The sequence below is a fragment of the Phyllobates terribilis genome, unplaced genomic scaffold (assembly GCF_046119375.1).
Source record: "Phyllobates terribilis strain yellow unplaced genomic scaffold, ASM4611937v1 Scaffold_9__5_contigs__length_417890890, whole genome shotgun sequence".
NCBI classification, from domain to species: Eukaryota; Metazoa; Chordata; class Amphibia; order Anura; family Dendrobatidae; genus Phyllobates; species Phyllobates terribilis.
In genome coordinates, this window is record NW_027362769.1 from 343,054,119 (window position 1) to 343,073,879 (window position 19,761).

The following is a 19,761-nucleotide window of genomic DNA, read 5'->3' on the forward strand; positions in this document are numbered from 1 at the left end:
TACAAATCATATTCTTTTATCCCACTGTGCGCCATCACGTTATAATCCACTTTCGACAACATTTATCTGGATCAAATACATAATGCTATGTATGTAAATACAAGATTGTGCAATCTAAGCAAAGATTGTTGACCAAGGTAAATGGCAATGGGACAATCAGTTTATTACAGGTTATTTGTGCCCTAGTAAAGATTAACACATGTAGCAAAAATAAACCCACGTGTATAAATATAAGGACTGGAGCACAATCAGAACGGACTCTTAACAGTACTTCACTATGGCTTTTATTGCCTACTTTTTAGCTAGAGCTGATGTGTTGGTATACTTTTCAATTTTCATTGCACTATTCATTTATTGGGTAAATGGAATTAGGAAGCGCACAGCAAAGATGCCCCCTGGACCTATCCCTCTACCTGTCATTGGAAATCTCAACCTGGTGGACCTGAAAAGGCCCCACGAATCTCTGATGCAGGTAGGATACTGTACTTACTATATAGTCAAGGAGGGTGCAACGGTACGTAGCCGGCGGCAAAGGAATTGGGGGTGGTTGCTGAATGAGACAGGTATTAATGGATTCATGGTGGGCATTAAATGTCTGCAGGTCTTGTCCTTTACTGCATTATACAGAAACCCTTGATATGAATGGGCACTGTGTAATGCTTCATTTCGCGTGTGGTGGCAAGAGAAATTGAATACCTACTGTCAGATTTCCCTGGAATAATATCTGATCCCTGGAGCTGTCCGCAGGTGCACACTTTGTGATCAACCTATTGTCAAGCGACCATTAATAAAATAGGGATTGTTTAAAGTCAGGAACCTCTTGAAGAGCCGTAGACTTGTCATGTTGCTGGAGATGCATGCAACCGTGTTCTGCTATAATGGTTTTCACTTTGTTAACTTACTAAATTAGTGCCTCATCTGTTTCATGAAACAATAGGAGAATAAACAATGGATTAATGAAAATACCATAGCATTTAATATATGGTCAAATGTATCTCTAAAGATTCCACTAATTGAAGACCTTAAGACTCCAAATAATAGGGTTCACTAATTAATAAATTCACTGATTAGGGTGGACTCACAAGATTAAAATATAACTTTTAATCAATTGTTTCAAAACATTTAAATCCACCGTAATTGTATGCAGTCTTATCTGATCTGACCAATGAATTAGTCAGACCAAGATACTAATAATAAAATAACATGCTTATCTGACCATGCATATACACTGATAGGTATGTCCCTTTAATTTCAGCGGTATTAAGATGACTCCACAACGCTAACAGATTTTCACTCTTTGATAGCTCATACTCACTAAGTGCTAATGATTTGCATAGTGATATATAATTGCGCTTTACCCTTTTAAGCCTATCTGTTACTGCTGCTTAATTAATGAGGGAACAAATCCTTTAAGGGAAAGTGTATAGACTTATTCCTCTATATACCACTTTTAATTATTCAGCACGGTATTATAAGCAGAGTGCTGTAGCAATCGCTCCTGATTCAGACTATCAGTTCAGTATATAATGACTAATCTGACAGCTACTTTAATACAATATATCACTGGATTATACTATCTATCAGGTGAACACTGTCACCCCCTGGGACTTATCAGACCTCTAACATGGGCATACAGGTGATAGAAAAGTAAATCTATACATACCTGTATGTCCCATATTAGAGGTCTGGTTGCTTTGAAAAGTCTTTATATTAAATAAGTTCTCCTATACTTGCGGTTCGGGGGATGGTAAGAAATTCCCGCCTACTTACTGAATTTGGGAGCGATTACTAAAGCAGTCATAGTAACATAGTAACATAGTTTTTAAGGTTGAAGGAAGACTAAGTCCATCTAGTTCAACCGATAGTCTAACATGTTGATCCAGAGGAAGGCAAAAAAAAAACATATGGAAAACACTAAGCTCCACATTGGGGAAGAAAATTCCTTCCTGACTCCATACGGCAATCAGACTAGTTCCCTTGATCAACGCCCTATCAAGGAATCTAGTATATATAACCTGTAATATTAAACTTTTCAAGAACGGCATCCATGCCCTTCTTAAATTTTAACAGTGAATCACTCATTACAACATCATGCGGCAGAGAGTTCCATAGTCTCACTGCTCTTACAGTAAAGAATCCGCGTCTGTGATTATGATTAAACCTTCTTTCCTCCAGACGTAGAAGATGCCCCCTTGTCCCCGTCTCAGGCCTCAGAGTAAAAAGATCAGTAGAAAGGTCTTTGTACTGTCCCCTCATATACTTGTACATAGTAATAAGATCACCCCTAAGCCTTCGTTTTTCCACAGTAAATAACCCCAAGTGTAATAACCTGTCTTGGTATTGCAGACCCCCCAGTCCTCTAATAACCTTGGTCGCTCTTCTCTGCACCCGCTCTAGTTCAGCTATGTCTTTCTTATACACCGGAGACCAGAACTGTACACAGTATTCTAAGTGTGGTCGCACTAGTCTGCTTATAATACCATGCTGAACAATTGAAAGTGGTATATAGAGGAACAAGTCTAAACACTTTCCATTAAAGGATTTGTTCCCTCATCAAATAAGCAGCAGTAACAGATAGGCTTAAAGAGTAAAGCGCAATTATATGTCACTATGCAAAACATTAGCAATTAGTGAGCATGAGCTATCAATGAAGGAAAATCTGTTAGTGTAGCGGAGTCTTCCTAATACCGCTGAAATTAAAGGGACATACAGGTGCTTCTCACAAAATTAGAATATCATCAAAAATTTTATTTATTTCAGTTTTTCAATACAAAAAGCGAAACTCATATATTACATAGAGTTATTACATACAGAGTGATCTATTTCAAGTGTTTATTTCTGTTACTGTTGATGATTATGGCTTACAGCCAATGAAAACACAAAAGTCATTATCTCAGTAGAATACTTTATAACAGCTTGAAAAATTATTTTAAAAACCGAAATGTTGTCCTACTAAAATGTCTGTTCAGTAAATGCACTCAATACTCGGTCGGGGCACCTTTTGCATGAATTACTGCATCAATGCGGCGTGGCATGGGGGAATCAGCCTGTGGCACTGCTGAGGTGTTATGGAAGCCCAGGTTGCTTTGATAGCAGCCTTCAGCTCGTCTGCATTGTTGGGTTTGGTGTCTCTCATCTTCCTCTTCACAATACCCCATAGATTCTCTATGAGGTTTAGGTCAGGCGAGTTTGTGCCAATCAAGCACAGTGATACTGTTATTTTTAAACCCGGTATTGGTAATTTTGGCAGTGTGGACAGGTGCCAAGTCCTGCTGGTGAATGAAATTTTATTCTCCAAAAAGCTTGTCGGCAGAGGGAAGCATGAAGTTTCCTGGTTTCCAATTTCCTGGTAGACGGCTGCACTGATTTTGGTCTTGATAAACCATAGTGGACCAACACCAGCAGATGACATGGCTCCCCAAACTATCACTGATTGCGTAAACTTCACACTAGACCTCAACCAGCTTGGATTGTGGCCTCTCCACTATTCCTCAAGACTCTGGGACCTTGATTTCCAAATGAAATGCAAAATGTACTTTTATCAGAAAGCAACACCTTGGACCACAGAGCAACAGACCAGGTCTTTTTCTCCTTGCCCCAGGTAAGATGCTTCTGGCGTTGTCTATGGGTCACAAGGAATGCGACACTTGTAAACCATGTTCTGGATACATCTGTGTGTGGTGACTCTAGAAGCAATGACTCCAGCAGCAGTCCACTCCATGTGAATCTCCCCCAAATTTTTGATTGGCCTTTTTTTAATAATCCTTTCAAGGCTGTGGTTATCCCGGTTGCTTGTGCACTTTTTTCTACCATACTTTTTCCTTCCACTCAACTTTCCATTCATATGCTTGGATACAGCACTGTGAAGAGCCAGCTTCTTTAGCAATGACCCTTTGTGGCATACCCTCCTTGTTGAGTGTGTCAATGACTGCCGTCAGCAGTCTTCCCCATGATTGTGGAGCCTACTGAAGCAGACTAAGGGACCTTTTTAAACGCTTAGGAAGCCTTTGCAGGTTTTTTTTGTTAATTATTCTAATTTACTGAGTTAATGACTTTTGTGTTTTCATTGGCGTCAAGCCATAATCATCAACATTAACTCTGCTTATAATGACTCTGTATAATATATGAGTTTAAGTTTTTGTATTGTAGAACTGAAATAAGTTAATGTTTTGATGATATTCTAATTTTGGCGGAAGCACCTGTACCTATCAGTGTATATGCATGGTAAGATAAGCATGTTATTTTATTATTAGTATCTTGGTCTGACTAATTAATTGGTCAGATCAGATAAGACTGCATACAAGTATGGTGATTTTAAATGTTTTTAAACAATTGATCAAATGTAACTCCAATACTATTTCCAAGATCATTGATTATTTCATTCGAAAATTTTGACCAATATTATTTATGAGGTTGATTGTCTCCCCTGGTGCTATAACTGTTTCCAATATGCTGGGACGCATTACTACCAAATATTACAATGGCTGTAGAGATTTATGTCCATTGAAGCAGATGAGCATTAGTAAAGTTGAGCATTGCTGTTGGACTTTCCTTGGGATTAACAGTTGATCACCATGGATCAGAAAAGGCAACTCTGCTCTGGTCATTTGATCACTGCACCAGATTATTTTGGTATTTTTGGTGAGCATCATATTTAATAATGTTCATTGTGGGTATCAGGGTTTTTTTGGGGTTCTTTCTCACGACAATTTGCAAAAAAAATTTGATCAGTTCCTAGTAGCTGTGGGAAATATAATTTGTATAGATGGCGGAGGTCTTCATTGGTAGCAGGGCCCCTGCATTCTGCACAGGTGTAATGTCTTCTGCTAATGGCAGGGCTTTAAAGTTCAGCTTTCTGAACATTCTCTATGTTATTAGAGGATATGCAAGTACATATTAATGGTTAATATCTGAGATACTGCAAAATACGTGGACATATGAAATTATCGAAGAATAACTAAACCTTTATGCATTTTCTATATTTGCAGGCTCTTTTCTTTCCTGTAGATTGGTGGGTGGTTACGGTCCTGAGATCCTCACAAATCACTGGAAAGTTGGCAGAGAAGTGTGCAGAGCAGGTGGCAGGAAAGCAAAGCTCTTGCCCGAATAAGCACACAGAACAGAGTATGGATACATTAGAAAGTAAGAGGCTCTTTATTAAATCCATAATCCATTTTGTGTACTCTTATGAAGAAGAGATATGCACTCCTGCCTCCCGCTCTGCCATGTGTTGGGTGATCGATGAGGGTCTCAGGATCCGTGCTCCCACCGAAAAGTGTCTTCAAAATATAAAAAAATGCATAAATGTTATGAATAGTTGATTACACAGCATTTAATCTTAATCATGCCAGATGTAAATTCAATAGTTGTGACAACACAGAATTTGATATTAATTATGCCAGAGGTAAATTCAATAGGCCCAGAAACATAGACTATTGTCTTAACATTGACTTTTGAATTTATGTGTTTGTTTCTTTGGTGGGTCAAGAGACATAGGCAATTGTTATATAAGCTTAAATGATAACTCTTGAGTTGATGTTTGTTGTAATTTATTGTCTGTTATCTTTGGAGGACAGGGATGCAGGGTCTTTGAACAATCAATGTTTGCTAATATGTTGATTACTCATTGTATAAATCCATGAAGTTTGTTGACCTGCAAACCAGTTAAGAACAAAATAGTCAGATTGATTAAAATACTCAAAAACTGAGAGATTAACTCATCTCACCTTCCCTCTGACCTGTGGATAATGGCTTGAATGACAGTTGTGAACTATAAAAGGGGGATCTGCCTCTGTTCCATGAGACACTTTGCAAAACAACAGCCAGGACACCATGGCTCCATCAAGGGAGACTTTACAAAATCACTGCCAGGAAAACTCAACAGGACAGCTGCCAGGACACATTGGCTCTATCAAGAGGGACACAGAGTTGACATTCTACAGGATGCCAGCTATTAAGGACCACGGCCCTAGCTGGAAAAATTCAGATATGCTCCATTGACCATCACTGAAACCATGGAGACATTTGGGGAAGCCAGGATTGGAACCCACCGGTCATCTACCCCCTTTGAGACATTCGGAGAAGCCAGCTTGTGACCCTCCAGTCACCTGGCCTCATGGAGACGTTCAGCAAAGCCAGGGTGGGACCCTCCGGTCACCTTGTCACATGCCTCAATGGACTGTCAGGTTCCTAAGCTTGTCGCTACCTTATATCTGTGGGTGCCCGCCAAAAGCGGGTTGCCACTTGTGGGGGTACTCGGCCTTGGAAGCCCAGAAGTCGCAGCTGCTCTAATCCCGGCGAGTCAGCGGAAGGGTGAGACTCTATAATTTGCACCATCTTGGGTATTTTTCTGGGACTGTTCTATATGTTATTAATTGTTGGTGGTTCAATAAAGTATTGCCACACTGTTTTTACCCTCAACCTTTTCTGTCTGAGTAGCATTATGCCAATGGGAAAGGAGAGCAGGCGTTCAGTGGGTTAAGCCCTTTTCCATGCGGTCTCGGGCGAGAGCACCCACTAACCCTCCATGTCTCCACGATTATCAAGCAGCTCTCTGAGCATGCCTTGCACTGTCTTACCAATGAAATTAAGGTGCTAAGTTTGGTGGTTACACTTCAAAATTGATGCAGAGAGCTTGGTGGTTGCAGAGTATTAGAATTATTCTTTTTCATTCTAACATCAGATCACTTGCAATAACATTCAAACTACTCAGGAGGTTCAGATAACTGTTACAGCACTATGCCTTGCACTATCTTACCTATGCAGGGCACAACTGCGTTTAGAGAGACACGCTGCCTTTTTGCTCAGGTCTCCTGGTTCAGGTCACAGTTTCTCACTGCTGGCTCAGGTCTTGGAAGACATTCATTTCAGGCCACAGCTCACCTCCAGCGACAGTTTCTCAAATAGTCTCTAACTAAAATAATAGTACCGATTTGCATCTCTCTTACTGTCTCAGGAGCCGTAGCCATTTCAAGGCAGGCAGACTGATGTATTTGATTTCCCAAGGACAGCACAGAAGCTACTAAGTCCATGTTCCATCTTTTGTTCAGGGCATTCCTCCAGTTAGCTTAGATCCTTCAAACACTACTACTGTCAGGCTTAATTTTTCAGCTGTTCCGAATAGGTCTTTAGACGTCTTGTTCCCTAACTTAAGTGCTGAGGCAAAATACCTTGATATCAACAGCAACTGTGGCTTGTTGGAAGTTTATCTTTATTAGCTCTCTTTAAGGGACATGTGGTTTGAAAATATTTTTTTTTGTCTTTACAGAAGTACGATTCAAATTAATGTTTTATATAATTAAAAAATATTATATTTTGCAGCTGTCTGAGAAGTATGGTGAAATATTTACTTTGCATTTTGGACCCAAGAAAATGGTGATACTTGCTGGATATAAGATTATAAAAGAAGCACTTGTTACGCGAGCTGAGGATTTTGGAGAACGGGCGATTTCTCCAATCTTCGAAATTGTCTCTAATGGACATGGTATTTATAGAACTATAATATTGTGCATTCTATGAATCGTAAAATCCACAATGGTGACCTGTTAGGGGAGCAGAATACTTTAAAGTCCAGTAACTATAGCTTATTCTGCTAATAGAAGATTCACTAAAAACATCAACTAAGGTGATTTATGAGCAAATATTATGAATTGAAGAACACTCTAAACATCTAAGCCAACTTAGTCACACACATTGTATTTCTTTTTTTGGAGCTAAATCTGCTGCAAATCTGCTGACAATTTTTCTCTGTCAGGAAAACAGCTGCATCAAAAATGAACATTTTCATGTGTTCTTTTATGCATTTTTTATGCGTTTTTGCAGCTTCTGTCTCTATTTAGGGATGAAGTTCTGTGAAAAAAAAGAATTCCATTCTATTTTGCCATCAAAAATGCTGAAAAAACGCAGGTGCGTTTTTTGCTGTGATTTTGCAGCGTTTTTTTCACCACCCATTACGTCCTATGGGTGAAGAACTGCTGCAAAAATGCTGAAAAAACAATGAAAGAAGTGACATGCTCTATTTTTCAAAAACACAAATTTCAGCCTTGTGTTTCATTTCACCTTCTTGCAACATCTTAAGATCTTGTGCATTCATGGCTTTAACTTCTTTGTATTTTCTGCCACAACCAAGGCAGAAAATATGCATCAAACAAAAAGCAACAAGTGTGAACAGAGAATTTTTGTTTCTCATAGACTTTGCTAGTACTGCAAGATGCAGCTGAAAATTAGTATAAAAATCTGCTGCAAAATACGCAGTAAAACACGTGTGTAAACATAGCCTTAGAGGTTGTGTGATGACTGCAGAAAGTCATAGAGGCTAGTGGCTATACCGCTGCATTCTTCTTTTTTCCTACTTTATCGTCGTCATCATCATCATTCTACATCTACTTTTCATTTATTTTTTTAAACTTTTTTTGTGAATTTTACACAAATTAATATACATTAAAATGAAGCAGCTATATTTATTGAACAAATCCAGGAGCACAAAAACCAAACATTTTTTATCAGTCAAGGGTGAACATGAACAAGAAACACACAAAGGAAAAAAAGGGAAGGGACGTGCTCAGGTTATTTCTATAAAGTAGTAAGCAGTTCAGTTTTTCACTTATATCTACCTTCTCCTTCATCTCCTTCAATTTCATTTCCTTCTTCCGTGTCCTTCTCATTCATCTTCTTCATCATCATCATGTTCATTTTTCTTCCTTTTTTCTTCCTCTTTTCTTTGATTTTATCTTCCTTCTGTTTTTTTTCTTTATCTAATTATTGATCTACTTAATCATTCTTTCACCTTTTTCTTCTCCATTCTTATTGTTATCATTTACATTCTACTTTTCTTCCTTCGTTGCATCTTCCTCATCCATCATCTTCTTCTCCAACTTTCTTCTTCAGCTTTATTATAATTTTCTTCATGCTTTCTATCTTACTTTTCCTGTTTTTTTATCGTTTGCTTTTTTTTACCTCTCTTTCGCCATATTTTCTGTAACCAACATCTTTTTCTTTTCTTCTTCTTCTCTTCTTCTTTCCTCTTACTTTTGCGTCATTTTCTTCTTTCTCATTTTCATCTTTCTCATTATTAATAAAATTATTACTGTGTTTGAAAACCTCAGTTGTCAATTTACTTGCATTTTCTTATTTGTGTTTTTTATGAATGCAATTTTTAAGTCACAGAATTCAAAATCTTCAACTTTTGAAAGAAACCAATTGTTTTGATTCTAAGGCTATTTTCTATTCAGTATGATTAATTAATACTTGGCAAAGTTTTTTATATTTAACTATATTTTAGGTATAATACTTTCTAATGGAGAAACATGGAAATCCATGAGGAGGTTCACGCTATCAACACTTCGAGACTTTGGAATGGGGAAGAAAAGTGTGGAAGCCAGAATTCAAGATGAATTAATGCCCCTTATAGAAAGTTTTAAATCTCACCATGGTAAGATACATCATTCACTTTTATCTCATAATTTTTTTTATTCACTAACTTCTTGTCTGTCTTTTTCTACAAACCAATCTACAGAATCCACATTGTCAGTCTACAACACAGTTAAACTACAATGTTATTTAGGCTGCGTGCCCACGTTGCGTATTACAAGCGTATATGCTGCGGAATTTCCGTAGCGTAAACACTTGTAAAACGCATGTATATCCGCACCCCATGGTCCCCAATGGCATTCCGCAATGTCAATGCCCATGCTGCGGATTTTTCCGCAGCGTATATGCTGCGGTCAAAAATCCGCAGCATGTTCATTAATTTTGCATTTCCGCATGCGGAATCAATGTGTGGATGGTGCCCAAGTTTGGGGGAAAGGAGACTCTCATCCAGACCTGGGTACCAAAGAACCTGTAAAAAAAAGAATAAAATAAAGTATATACTTATCTTCTGATGTTTTCCCTCCGTCGCGCTGTTGTGTGAAGGACCTGCCACGTCATTGAGTCATGTGACCCATCACATGACTCAATGACGTCACCGCAGGTCCTTCACACAACAGTGTGAGCAGCTCAAGACTCCGGACAGGGCAGAGAATGCATCAGAAGGTGAGTATAAACTTTATTTTTTTATTTTTTACCATTCTGATTCTTTTTTTTTAACTATTACTTGGTCACACTATATAAATCCATGCCGGTTGCAGGGATTTATATAGTGTGAACAAGTTGTCAATCACTTTTCCAAGTGATGCTAAAATCACTTGGAGAAGTGCTTGATAACCCGCATGCAGAAATGCATGCAAAGACGCCTCACAAACGCTTCTACGTGGCGGGAAAACCGCATGTAAAATCCGCATGCGATTTTCCCGCCAGGGAGAAGCGTAAAAATTATGCTTCAGTTCCGCAACGTGGACACATAGCCTCAGAGAGGTTTTGCAAGATCCAATTCATATAAAGTAGAGGGCACGCTACAAAGTGTAAAGTTTTTGCTCTATATTTGCATCACATTTTGCTACACGTGGGAAACATCTGCAGCAACTAAACATATTATTATTTCAATTGTTATTTAGACTGTAGGTTTGCTCCATCTATGACTTGGTAGTTTCAGTGATCTACTGTCATTACAGAGGTAGTTTTGATCTGAGGGTACAATATATTAAGGAATTTTTTAATATTTTTTAGGTTTTTTTTATTCATATTTTATTTTATTGTATATATATTTTTATTATTTTAGGCAAACCATTCAATATTCACCTGCTGATAAACAGTGCAGTTTCCAATGTAATCTGCTCTATTATCTTTGGGAAAAGGTTTGAGTATGATGACCCAACGTTTAAAAAATTAATTAAAATGTTAGATGAAAATACCAAACTGGTCGGTACACCCAAAGTGATGGTAAGAAAACCTTCAGATCTTATATTTAAACATTTTAGTGAACTCTCAAAGGAATAGTTTCAGGGTCACCTTTAGGATTAATGATAGTGCAATCATGCGCTCAGACAAATGGACCCAAACACGTCTTTTGGTTCTCACCCACTACTCTCCAGTTGCTTCAGTTATAAAAATAAAAGTGCCCTATAATAGATGATGATGTACAAACTTGGTTCCCTAAATGGTTCCTTACAATTCTTGCACAATATCCAATTAATATTCTGTTTCCCCTTTCTCAAATTCAACGGTTTATTGTACTGGAGTAGAACAGTCCTTCTCAGACTTTCACCAAATACAGTGGGTATAAGATGAATATAATAGGGAGTTTAAGGAAACAGACCACTTTGCCCTATGGGGTCCCGATAATACTGATTGCGGTCCTCTATAGATTTATTATATATTTCAAAGTTTACACTCTGCTTTATATTATGAATATAAGATATCATCTATTAATAATAATAATTATAATTAATTAATAAATAATAATAATAATAATACTTCTATAGCGTCAACATATTCTGCAACACTTTATATTTTAGAGGGGACTTATGCAGACAATAAAGACATTACAGAATAACACATAACTTAGATACCAAGAGGAGTGAGAGTCCTGCTCGTAAGCTTACTATCTATGAGGAAATAGGGGGGGCACGAAAGGTAAATAGTAAAAAGTGCCTGTGTTGTACTGTCCAGCCATCAATGTAATAAATAGGGTATTCACATAATACAGCATGAACCGGTCACCAGCCAGTATGTATACAAGTACTGACAGAGAAGGCTATTAAGTGCATGGACAATGTGTGAACAGATGCTACTAGGGTCCTGATTATGAAGAAAATTTTGTATGGGTAAAACGGGGATAGTTAGATAAATAAGGTGAGGCGATAGGCCAGTCTAAAGAAATGCATTTTTAGGCCACACTTACGCAAATTGCCTCTTCAGAGAAAAAGATGATTTGAAATCTATAGCGCCACCTATTGGAAGCAGCAATCCTACAAGTCACAAGCAACCCTTTAACAAGTTGTGCAATATGACTTAATATAAAAGCCAAATCAGAATCTCAATTTGCAGACACGGTGTTTCGAGCTGTTGGCCCTCGTCAGTACAAAGTATGAGATCTGATTTGGCTAGGTGAGATGCTCTGGACTGAGGCCACACTTAAAACTGTGGTTATTGGGAATTATTAGAATTGTTCTGGGTAGGACATTACAAAGAATTGGTGCAGCATGTGAGAAATCTTGGAGACAGGAGTGGGAGGTTTGGATTATTGAGGATGTTAGTTTTAGGTCATTAGCAGAATGGAGGGCACAGATAGGGTGGTAGACTGAGACGAGAGAGGAGATGTAGGATGGTGCTAAACTGTAGATCGCTTTGTGGGTGAGAGTGATAAGTTTATATTGGACTGTTTATCAGATGGGCAACCAGTGCAATGGTTGGAACAGGGCAGAGGCATTGCTGTAGCGGTTGGAAAGGAATATGATCCTGGCTTATGCATTCAGGACGGATTGGAGAGGAGAAAGTTTAGTAAGGGGGGAACCGATTAGTAGAGAGTTGCAATAGTCCATACAAAATTGAATAAGAGCAACGTAAGAGGTTTTGCCAAGTCAAAGATAAGAAAATGTCAGATTCTAGAGATGTTTTTGAGGTATAGGTGACATGAGCGATTGAATGATGGGATGTGAGGAATGAAGGAAGGATCTGAGACACAAATGACCCCAAGATAACGAGCGTGCTTCTGGGAAGTAATAGCAGAACCACACACGGAAATGGCAATATCGGGAATAGGCAGGTTAGTGAAGGGAGGAAACACAATGAGTTCAATTTTTGACAGATTCAGTTTTAGATAGACTGAAGACATGATGTTAGAAACAGTGGAAAGACAATCACTAGTGTTTTGTAATAATGCAGGAGTGATGTCAGGAGACCATGTATATAATTGGGTGTCATCAGCATATAGATGGTACTGAGAACCGAATCTACTGATTGTTTGTTTAGTAGGGAAAGTATGCAAGGATAAGAGGAGGGGGCTGAGGACTTATCCTTGACGAACCCCGACAGTAAGGGAAGAGAAGCCAGCAAAAGATACAGTGAGAGATCGGTCAGAGAGTTAGGAAGAGAACCAGGATAGAATGGTGTCCTAGAGGCCGAAAGAACAGAGCATATTGAGAAGGAACTGGTGATCCACAGTGTCAAATGCTGAAGAGAGATCCAAGAGAATCAGCAGGGAGTACTGACCATTGGATTTATCTGTTAGTAGATCTCATAGCTGTTTGTCATAATTCATGTAACTGGATAAGGAGCTTTTTAGTACAACCCCTGGCAAAAATTATGGAATCACCGGGCTTGGAGGATGTTCATTCAGTTCTTTAATGTTGTTGAAAAAAAGCAGATCACAGACATGGCACAAAACTAAAGTCCTTTCAAATGGCAACTTTATGGCTTTAAGAAACACTAAAAGAAATCAAGATAAAAAATGTGGTACTCAGTAGGGGTATTTTTTTTCAGACCAAGCAGAGGGAAAAAATTATGAAATCACTAAATTCTGAGGAAAAAATTATGGAATCACCCTGTAAATTTTCATTTTCAAAACTAACACCTGCATCAAATTAGATCTGCTCGTTAGTCTGCATCTAAAAAGGAGTGATCACACCTTGGAGAGCTGTTATACCAAGTGGATTGACATGAATCATGGCTCCAACACGAGAGATGTCAATTGAAAAAAGGATAGGATTATCAAACTCTTAAAAGAAGGTAAATCATCACGCAATGTTGCAAAAGATGTTGGTTGTTCACAGTCAGCTGTGTCTAAAATCTGGACCAAATACAAACAACATGGGTTGTTAAAGGCAAACATACTGGTAGACCAAGGAAGAAATCAAAGCGTCAAGACCGGAAACTTAAAGCAATATGTCTCCAAAACAGGAAATGCACAACAAAACAAATGAGGAACGAATGGGAGGAAACTGGAGTCAATGTCTGTGACCGAACTGTAAGAAACCACCTAAAGGAAATGGGATTTACATACAGAAAAGCTAAACAAAAGCCATCATTAAGACCTAAACAGAAAATAACAAGGTTACAATGGGCTAAGGAAAAGCAATCGTAGACTGTGGATGACTGGATGAAAGTCATATTCAGTGATGAATCGCGAATCTGCATTGGGCAAGGTGATGATGCTGGCACTTTTGTTTGGAGCCATTTCAATGAGATTTATAAAGATGACTGCATGAAGAGAACATGAAAATTTCCAGTCATTGATGATATGGGGCTGCATGTCAGGTAAAGGCACTGGGGAGATGGCTATCATTTTTCTTCAGTTTTCTTATCCCATAAATTGAAAGGATGTTTGGGGATGATGACATCATTTTTCAAGATGATAATGCATCCTGCCATAGAGAAAAAAAACATTCCTTGAAAGAAGACACATAATGTCAATGCCATGGCCTGCAAATAGTCCGGATCTCAATCCAATTGAAAATCTTTCATGGAAGTAGAAGAAAATGGTCCATGACAAGGCTCCAACCTGCAAAGCTGATCTGGCAACAGCAATCAGAGAAAGTTGGAGCCAGATTAATGAAGAGCACTGTTTGTCACTCATTAAGCCCATGCCTCAGAGACTGCAAGCTGTTAATAAAGCCAGAGGTGGTGCAACAAGATACTAGTGATGTATTGGAGTGTTCTTTTGTGTGTTTGTTTTTCATGATTCCATAATTTTTTCCTCAGATTTGAGTGACTCCATAATTTTTCCATCTGCTTGGTCTGAAAAAAATAACCCTTACTGAATACCACATTTTTTATCTTGATTTCTTTTAGTGTTTCTTAAAGCCATATAGTTGCCATTTGAAATGACTTTTTTTTATTTTTGTGCCATTTCTGTGATCTGCTTTTTTTCAACAACATTAAGCAACTGAATGAATATCCTCCGAGCCTGGTGATTCCATAATTTTTGCCAAGGGTTGTAGAGTTTTTAATCAATTAAAGGGAAGCAAATGACCCATTGATTACATCAGGTTTTGTGTTAAATATGTTTTTGTGTTTTATATAGAAGCATCTAATGAGGGTATGCAAAGGTCATTGTGAAAGGAGGGAGAGCAGGTCAGCTGTGACGTTGCCTATTGTGATTTGTAAATCCGGTGTTATCAGCTGTGTATAGAATTGTTACTAGCATTTGTAATCCAGTATCTGATGAAATGAAGTATGCTGCAAACTCTTCCTGAAAACACAGGAAGTATGAGTCTAAAAAAACCCCAGTAGCAAATGTGAAAATTGCAAGATTCTATTTTTTAAATAAAGATCTTAAATAGTGTTGAGCCACCCCTGTAGTGTTCGTCGAACTGTTCGTCGAACACCTTCGAACACTGTTAAAACCAATGGCAGGCAAACAAAAACACATAGAAACACATAGAAAACACCTTCAAAGTTGTCAAAAAGCTGACAAACTGCTCAGAAGACACAACTGACACACGGAAAAGTGACAAGTACATATAGTCATGCGAAAAGAAAAGAGGTGGAGGAGTAAAAGGAGGGGGAGACACAGATATAGGCATGTCATGCCCTTCTAAAACCAAAAAAGTGCGAAGCCGACACGACCAGTCCGTTCCTGCCCGTGCGACCTCCGTGTCGCCGGGTTTGTGCCAGAGCCGAGGTGGACCCTGACGGCCAGCCCCCCTCTCCAAATACTGGTGCCTGTCCGCTGGTGGGTCGAGCGAGCCCCCCTGCGGTGGAGGCAGGTCTAATCTTTTTAAATTAAATTGTCTCTCTAATTTGAATGAGTATTCTTTAAATCCTTTTACAAGGATCTATTGAAGGGCAAGACTCATGCCAGCAGCCATGGTAATTCCAGCTCCAGTAGCGTCCACTAAAGCTGCTGCAGTTAAAAAGGTTTTATAAGGATCGAGCTTGGCGTCCACCGCAAGGCGTCCTACCGCCAGTCTCAACCCCTATGCCTTGGGGTGCCTCCCCGATGCTCTTCATTGGGTGTCCCGGGGGCCCGAACCATTTCCTTTGAAATAATTAAGTGTCCAAACTACAGGTGGTGTAGCTTGCTTAGCAGCTGGGATAATCCGCTAACTAGCAGACACTGCTACTAGGCACAAAGTATTTCCTGGGCTAGATGCAGTTAAAAATTTGTAATTATATACTCTCGTTGGATGCTGAGAAAGCATTCCATAGAGTCTCCTGGCACGCCATATATTATTCTCTTAAAAAGCTTGGGGTAGGGGTCTAGAGGACCCTTTTATAGCCAAAATCACGGCCCTGTATCGCAATACGTCACCTAGGCTGAAGATAAATGGAACATTTTCATCACGTTTCATAATCACCAATGGTACAATGCAGGGATGTCCTCTGTCCCCTCTCTTATACATCCTAGTGACGGAGCACCTGCTCTCATCAATTCGCCATAACCCCAATATTAGGTGGATTGAGGTGGGAGGCACCGAGTACAAGTGCTCTGCATTTGCTGATGATGTCCTAGTATATATCACTCAATCACATATATCCATTCCCTGCTGTTATGGCTGAAATAGATCACTTTGTTACATGGTCAAATTTTAAAATCAATGCAGCGAAGTCTGAGGCCCTCGATGTCTCCCTCCCCAAATCCATACAGGATTCCATCCAGTCCAACTTTCCCTTTGCCTGGCCCTCACAGGGTATCAAATACTTAGGAATTCCTATTCATAGAGACCTCTCCCGTCTATGTTATTTTAATTTTGGGCCCTTTATTGAACAACTCCATACAGACCACGGTTGGCAAGTTAGAACTGTAAGATTCACTACGTGAACCACTGGTGTTTTGTGGAAAAGCACATATACACTGTATTCCACATTATTATGCAAAAAGTGTTTAGGAGTGATAAGGTAAGAATTTGTTTGTTTGTCAGTTAAACTCATTGATGGTGATGTGTGTCAGGGCTCTTTATATCACTATATGCAATTGCAAACACCTGTGCTAATTAGTTTGGCAGGTGTGTCCAATGAAAGGCAAGACTACTTAAGAAGGCTGTCCCACATTATTAAGCAGCCTATATTTTCTGCCAAAATGGTAAAGCTGCTGAGAAGCAACAAATTGTGGAGTGTTTAGGTCAAGGCATGACTACAATCAACATTGCCAAGACACTTCGTCCTGATGATCGCACAATCAAGAAGTATGTAGCTGATTCACAGTACACACGTGTGCGTGCTGATAAGGGCAAATTGAGGACTCTTTCCTACAGGCAATTACGTCAGGTTAAAAGAGCAGCGGAAAAAAAGCCTTGTCATAGCAGCAGACAAGTTTTTGAAGCTGCTGGTGCCTCCAACGTCCCCCGAACAACAAGATGCAGAGTCCTTCAGAGGTTTGCAGCTGTGCGTAAGCCATCCTGTCAATCTCCTCTATCCACTGTGCACAAGCAGAAACGGCTCCAGTGGGCCAAACAATACATGAAGACTGACTTCAAAACTGTTTTGTTCACCGATGAGTGCCGTGCAACGCTCGATGGTCCAGATGGATGGAGTGGAGGATGGCTGGTTGCTGGACACCCCATGCAAACACAGCTACAGCGAAAACAAGGAGGAGGTGGAGTAATGTTTTGGGCTGGAATCATGGGGAGAGAGATTGTCGGCCCCTTTAGGATCCCTGAAGGAGTAAAGATGAACTCCATAATGTATGTGGAGTTTCTCAAACAGCACTTCCTGCCATGGTTCAAGAAGAAGAACAGTGTATTCCGCAGCAAGATCATTTTCATGCATGATAATGCACCGTCTCATGCTGCACATAACACATCTGCATCTCTGGCTGATATGGGCATAAAAGGGGACAAACTTATGGTGTGCCACCATGCTCCCCTGACCTCAACCCCATTGAGAACCTCTTGAGCATCATCAAAAGGAGTGTCTATGATGGCGGGAGGCAGTTCACATCTAAGCAACAGCTCTGGGAGGGTATTCTGTCCTCATGCAAAACAACTGAAGCAGAAACCATCCAAAACCTGACAAATTCAATGGACGAGAGAGTTCAGAAGCTCCTTTCGAACAAGGGGTCCTATGTGCAAATGTAACATCACCTAGAGTAAAGTTTTGAGTTGAAAACTGTTTGATTTCAGTTTGTAATAACCTGCTAATGCTTAAAATTTCAAAAATGACCATTTTTTTGTTCTTTATTAAAATGAAAAGGTTGATCGAAGAGTGTGGGGGATCTAAGAGTGTGGCAACCCAGTAGTCAGGATTATTTCAAATTCTAACAATGTGAGGGTCATGTTGCAGGTAGCGCAGCAAGAAGGCACTCATGTGTCTTGAGCATCTAGGATGCCCAAAATTATTTTCCGGGCTAGATGAAGCTAAAAATTATTATTAATTTGAAAGCTGGTGGAGCTTAGTATAGATGGCCTAATAGAATCAGTACTGCAAACTGCTACAAAGCCCAAATTATTTTCCAGCCAAGATACAGATAAACATGATTAGTAATTTGAAAGCTTAAAACGGTTGGTAGGGTGATTTTAACCAATCATCAAGCTTTTATTCTCCCCAGGATGACACAGGGGTAGAAAAGTCGTTTCGGATCCATGATTTGTTCATCTTTATGAACGTGAGTCTGTCTACATTATCAGTGGAGAGCCGCGTGCGCTTATCTGTCAGCACACCACCAGCAGCGCTGAACACACGTTCAGACAGAACGCTGGCTGCGGGGCATGACAAGATCTCCAAGGCGTAAGTGGCTAGCTCCGGCCATTTATCCAGATTGGAAGCCCAAAAAGAGCAAGGGTCCAGTGACACAGTCGTGGCTTCAATGTTTACTTGGAGATACTCCTGTACCATCGTCTCTAGGCGTTGACTATGTGTCAGACTTCTTGTCTCCTGTGGCCTTGCAAAGGATGGGCTAAAAAAGTGGTGAAATGATTCCGCAAAATTGATGTTACCAGCAGATACTGTGGTTCTGTTACGGTTTGAGTGCTGAACACTTGACGGTCCCACGGTTGGCAAGTTGCAACAGTGAGATTCACTACGTCTCTGCTGATACTCCTGCATGCCTGCATCACTTTCTATGGCAGGAATAATTTCTGCAAATTTACTTTTGTACCAGGGATCTAACAGTGTGGCAACCCAGTAGTCAGGATTATTTCTAATTCTCACAATTCGAGGGTCATGTTGCAGGTAGTGCAGCACGAAGGCACTCATGTGTCTTGCGCATCCAGGAGCACCAAGTCCCTGTTGTGTTGGTGGCGAGGTAACAATCATGCTTCCTTCCTCTGCCCTCTCCCCCCAACCTCGCACAACAGAAATGTGATCAAGGTCTCCCTCATCTGATGAGTCTTCCATCAGTTCGTCCTCCACTTCTTCCTGGGGTCCTGCACCTTCCTCACTAGTTTGGCTGCTACCATGTGCCCTGGTAAAACCATCTCCCCCACCCTCACATGCCTGCCGCCTTGGTGCTGCCTACCATCTGAACAATGCAAATGTTAGCCCTTCCGCATACAACTCCTCCTCCTCTACTTCCTCCACCTCCTCTTGTGCCACCACCTGACTCCGAATTCTGTTTAACATGTGCTCCAGCATGTAAATCACCGGAATAGTCATGCTGATAATGGCATCGTCAGCACTAAACATCTTCGTCGCCATTTCAAAACTGTGCAGAAGGGTGCATAGGTCCCTGATCTGAGACCACTCCTCCAGCGTGATTTGCCCCACCTCTGAATCTCGTTGGCCCAGGCTATACGTCAGAACGTATTGCACCAGGGCTTGTCGGTGCTGCCACAGTCGCTGCAACATGTGCAGAGTTGAATTCCACCGGGTAGGCACATCGCATTTTAGCCGGTGAAGTGGCAGGCCCAACGACTTCTGTAGAGATGTAAGTCGCTGAGCTGCGGGATGCGAACGGCGGAAGTGAGCACACAGCGACCGTGCCCTCTTCAGAAGGCCATCTAGTCT

The 19,761-nt window shown here is 40.1% G+C and overlaps 1 protein-coding gene across 3 annotated transcripts in view; it reads left to right on the forward strand.

Annotated features, from left to right (window-relative positions):
* The first annotated feature begins 215 nt into the window (after positions 1-215).
* LOC141162204 (cytochrome P450 2K4-like) overlaps positions 216-19,761 on the forward strand; it is a 50,033-nt gene continuing 30,487 nt past the window's right edge. For all 3 annotated transcript variants that reach the window (XM_073648054.1, XM_073648056.1, XM_073648055.1), the window contains exons 1-4: positions 216-472; positions 7,321-7,483; positions 9,281-9,430; positions 10,658-10,818. In XM_073648054.1, the coding sequence (XP_073504155.1) occupies positions 278-472; positions 7,321-7,483; positions 9,281-9,430; positions 10,658-10,818 (669 nt within the window). In that variant the 5' untranslated portion in view covers positions 216-277. The remainder of the gene's footprint in view (positions 473-7,320; positions 7,484-9,280; positions 9,431-10,657; positions 10,819-19,761) is intronic.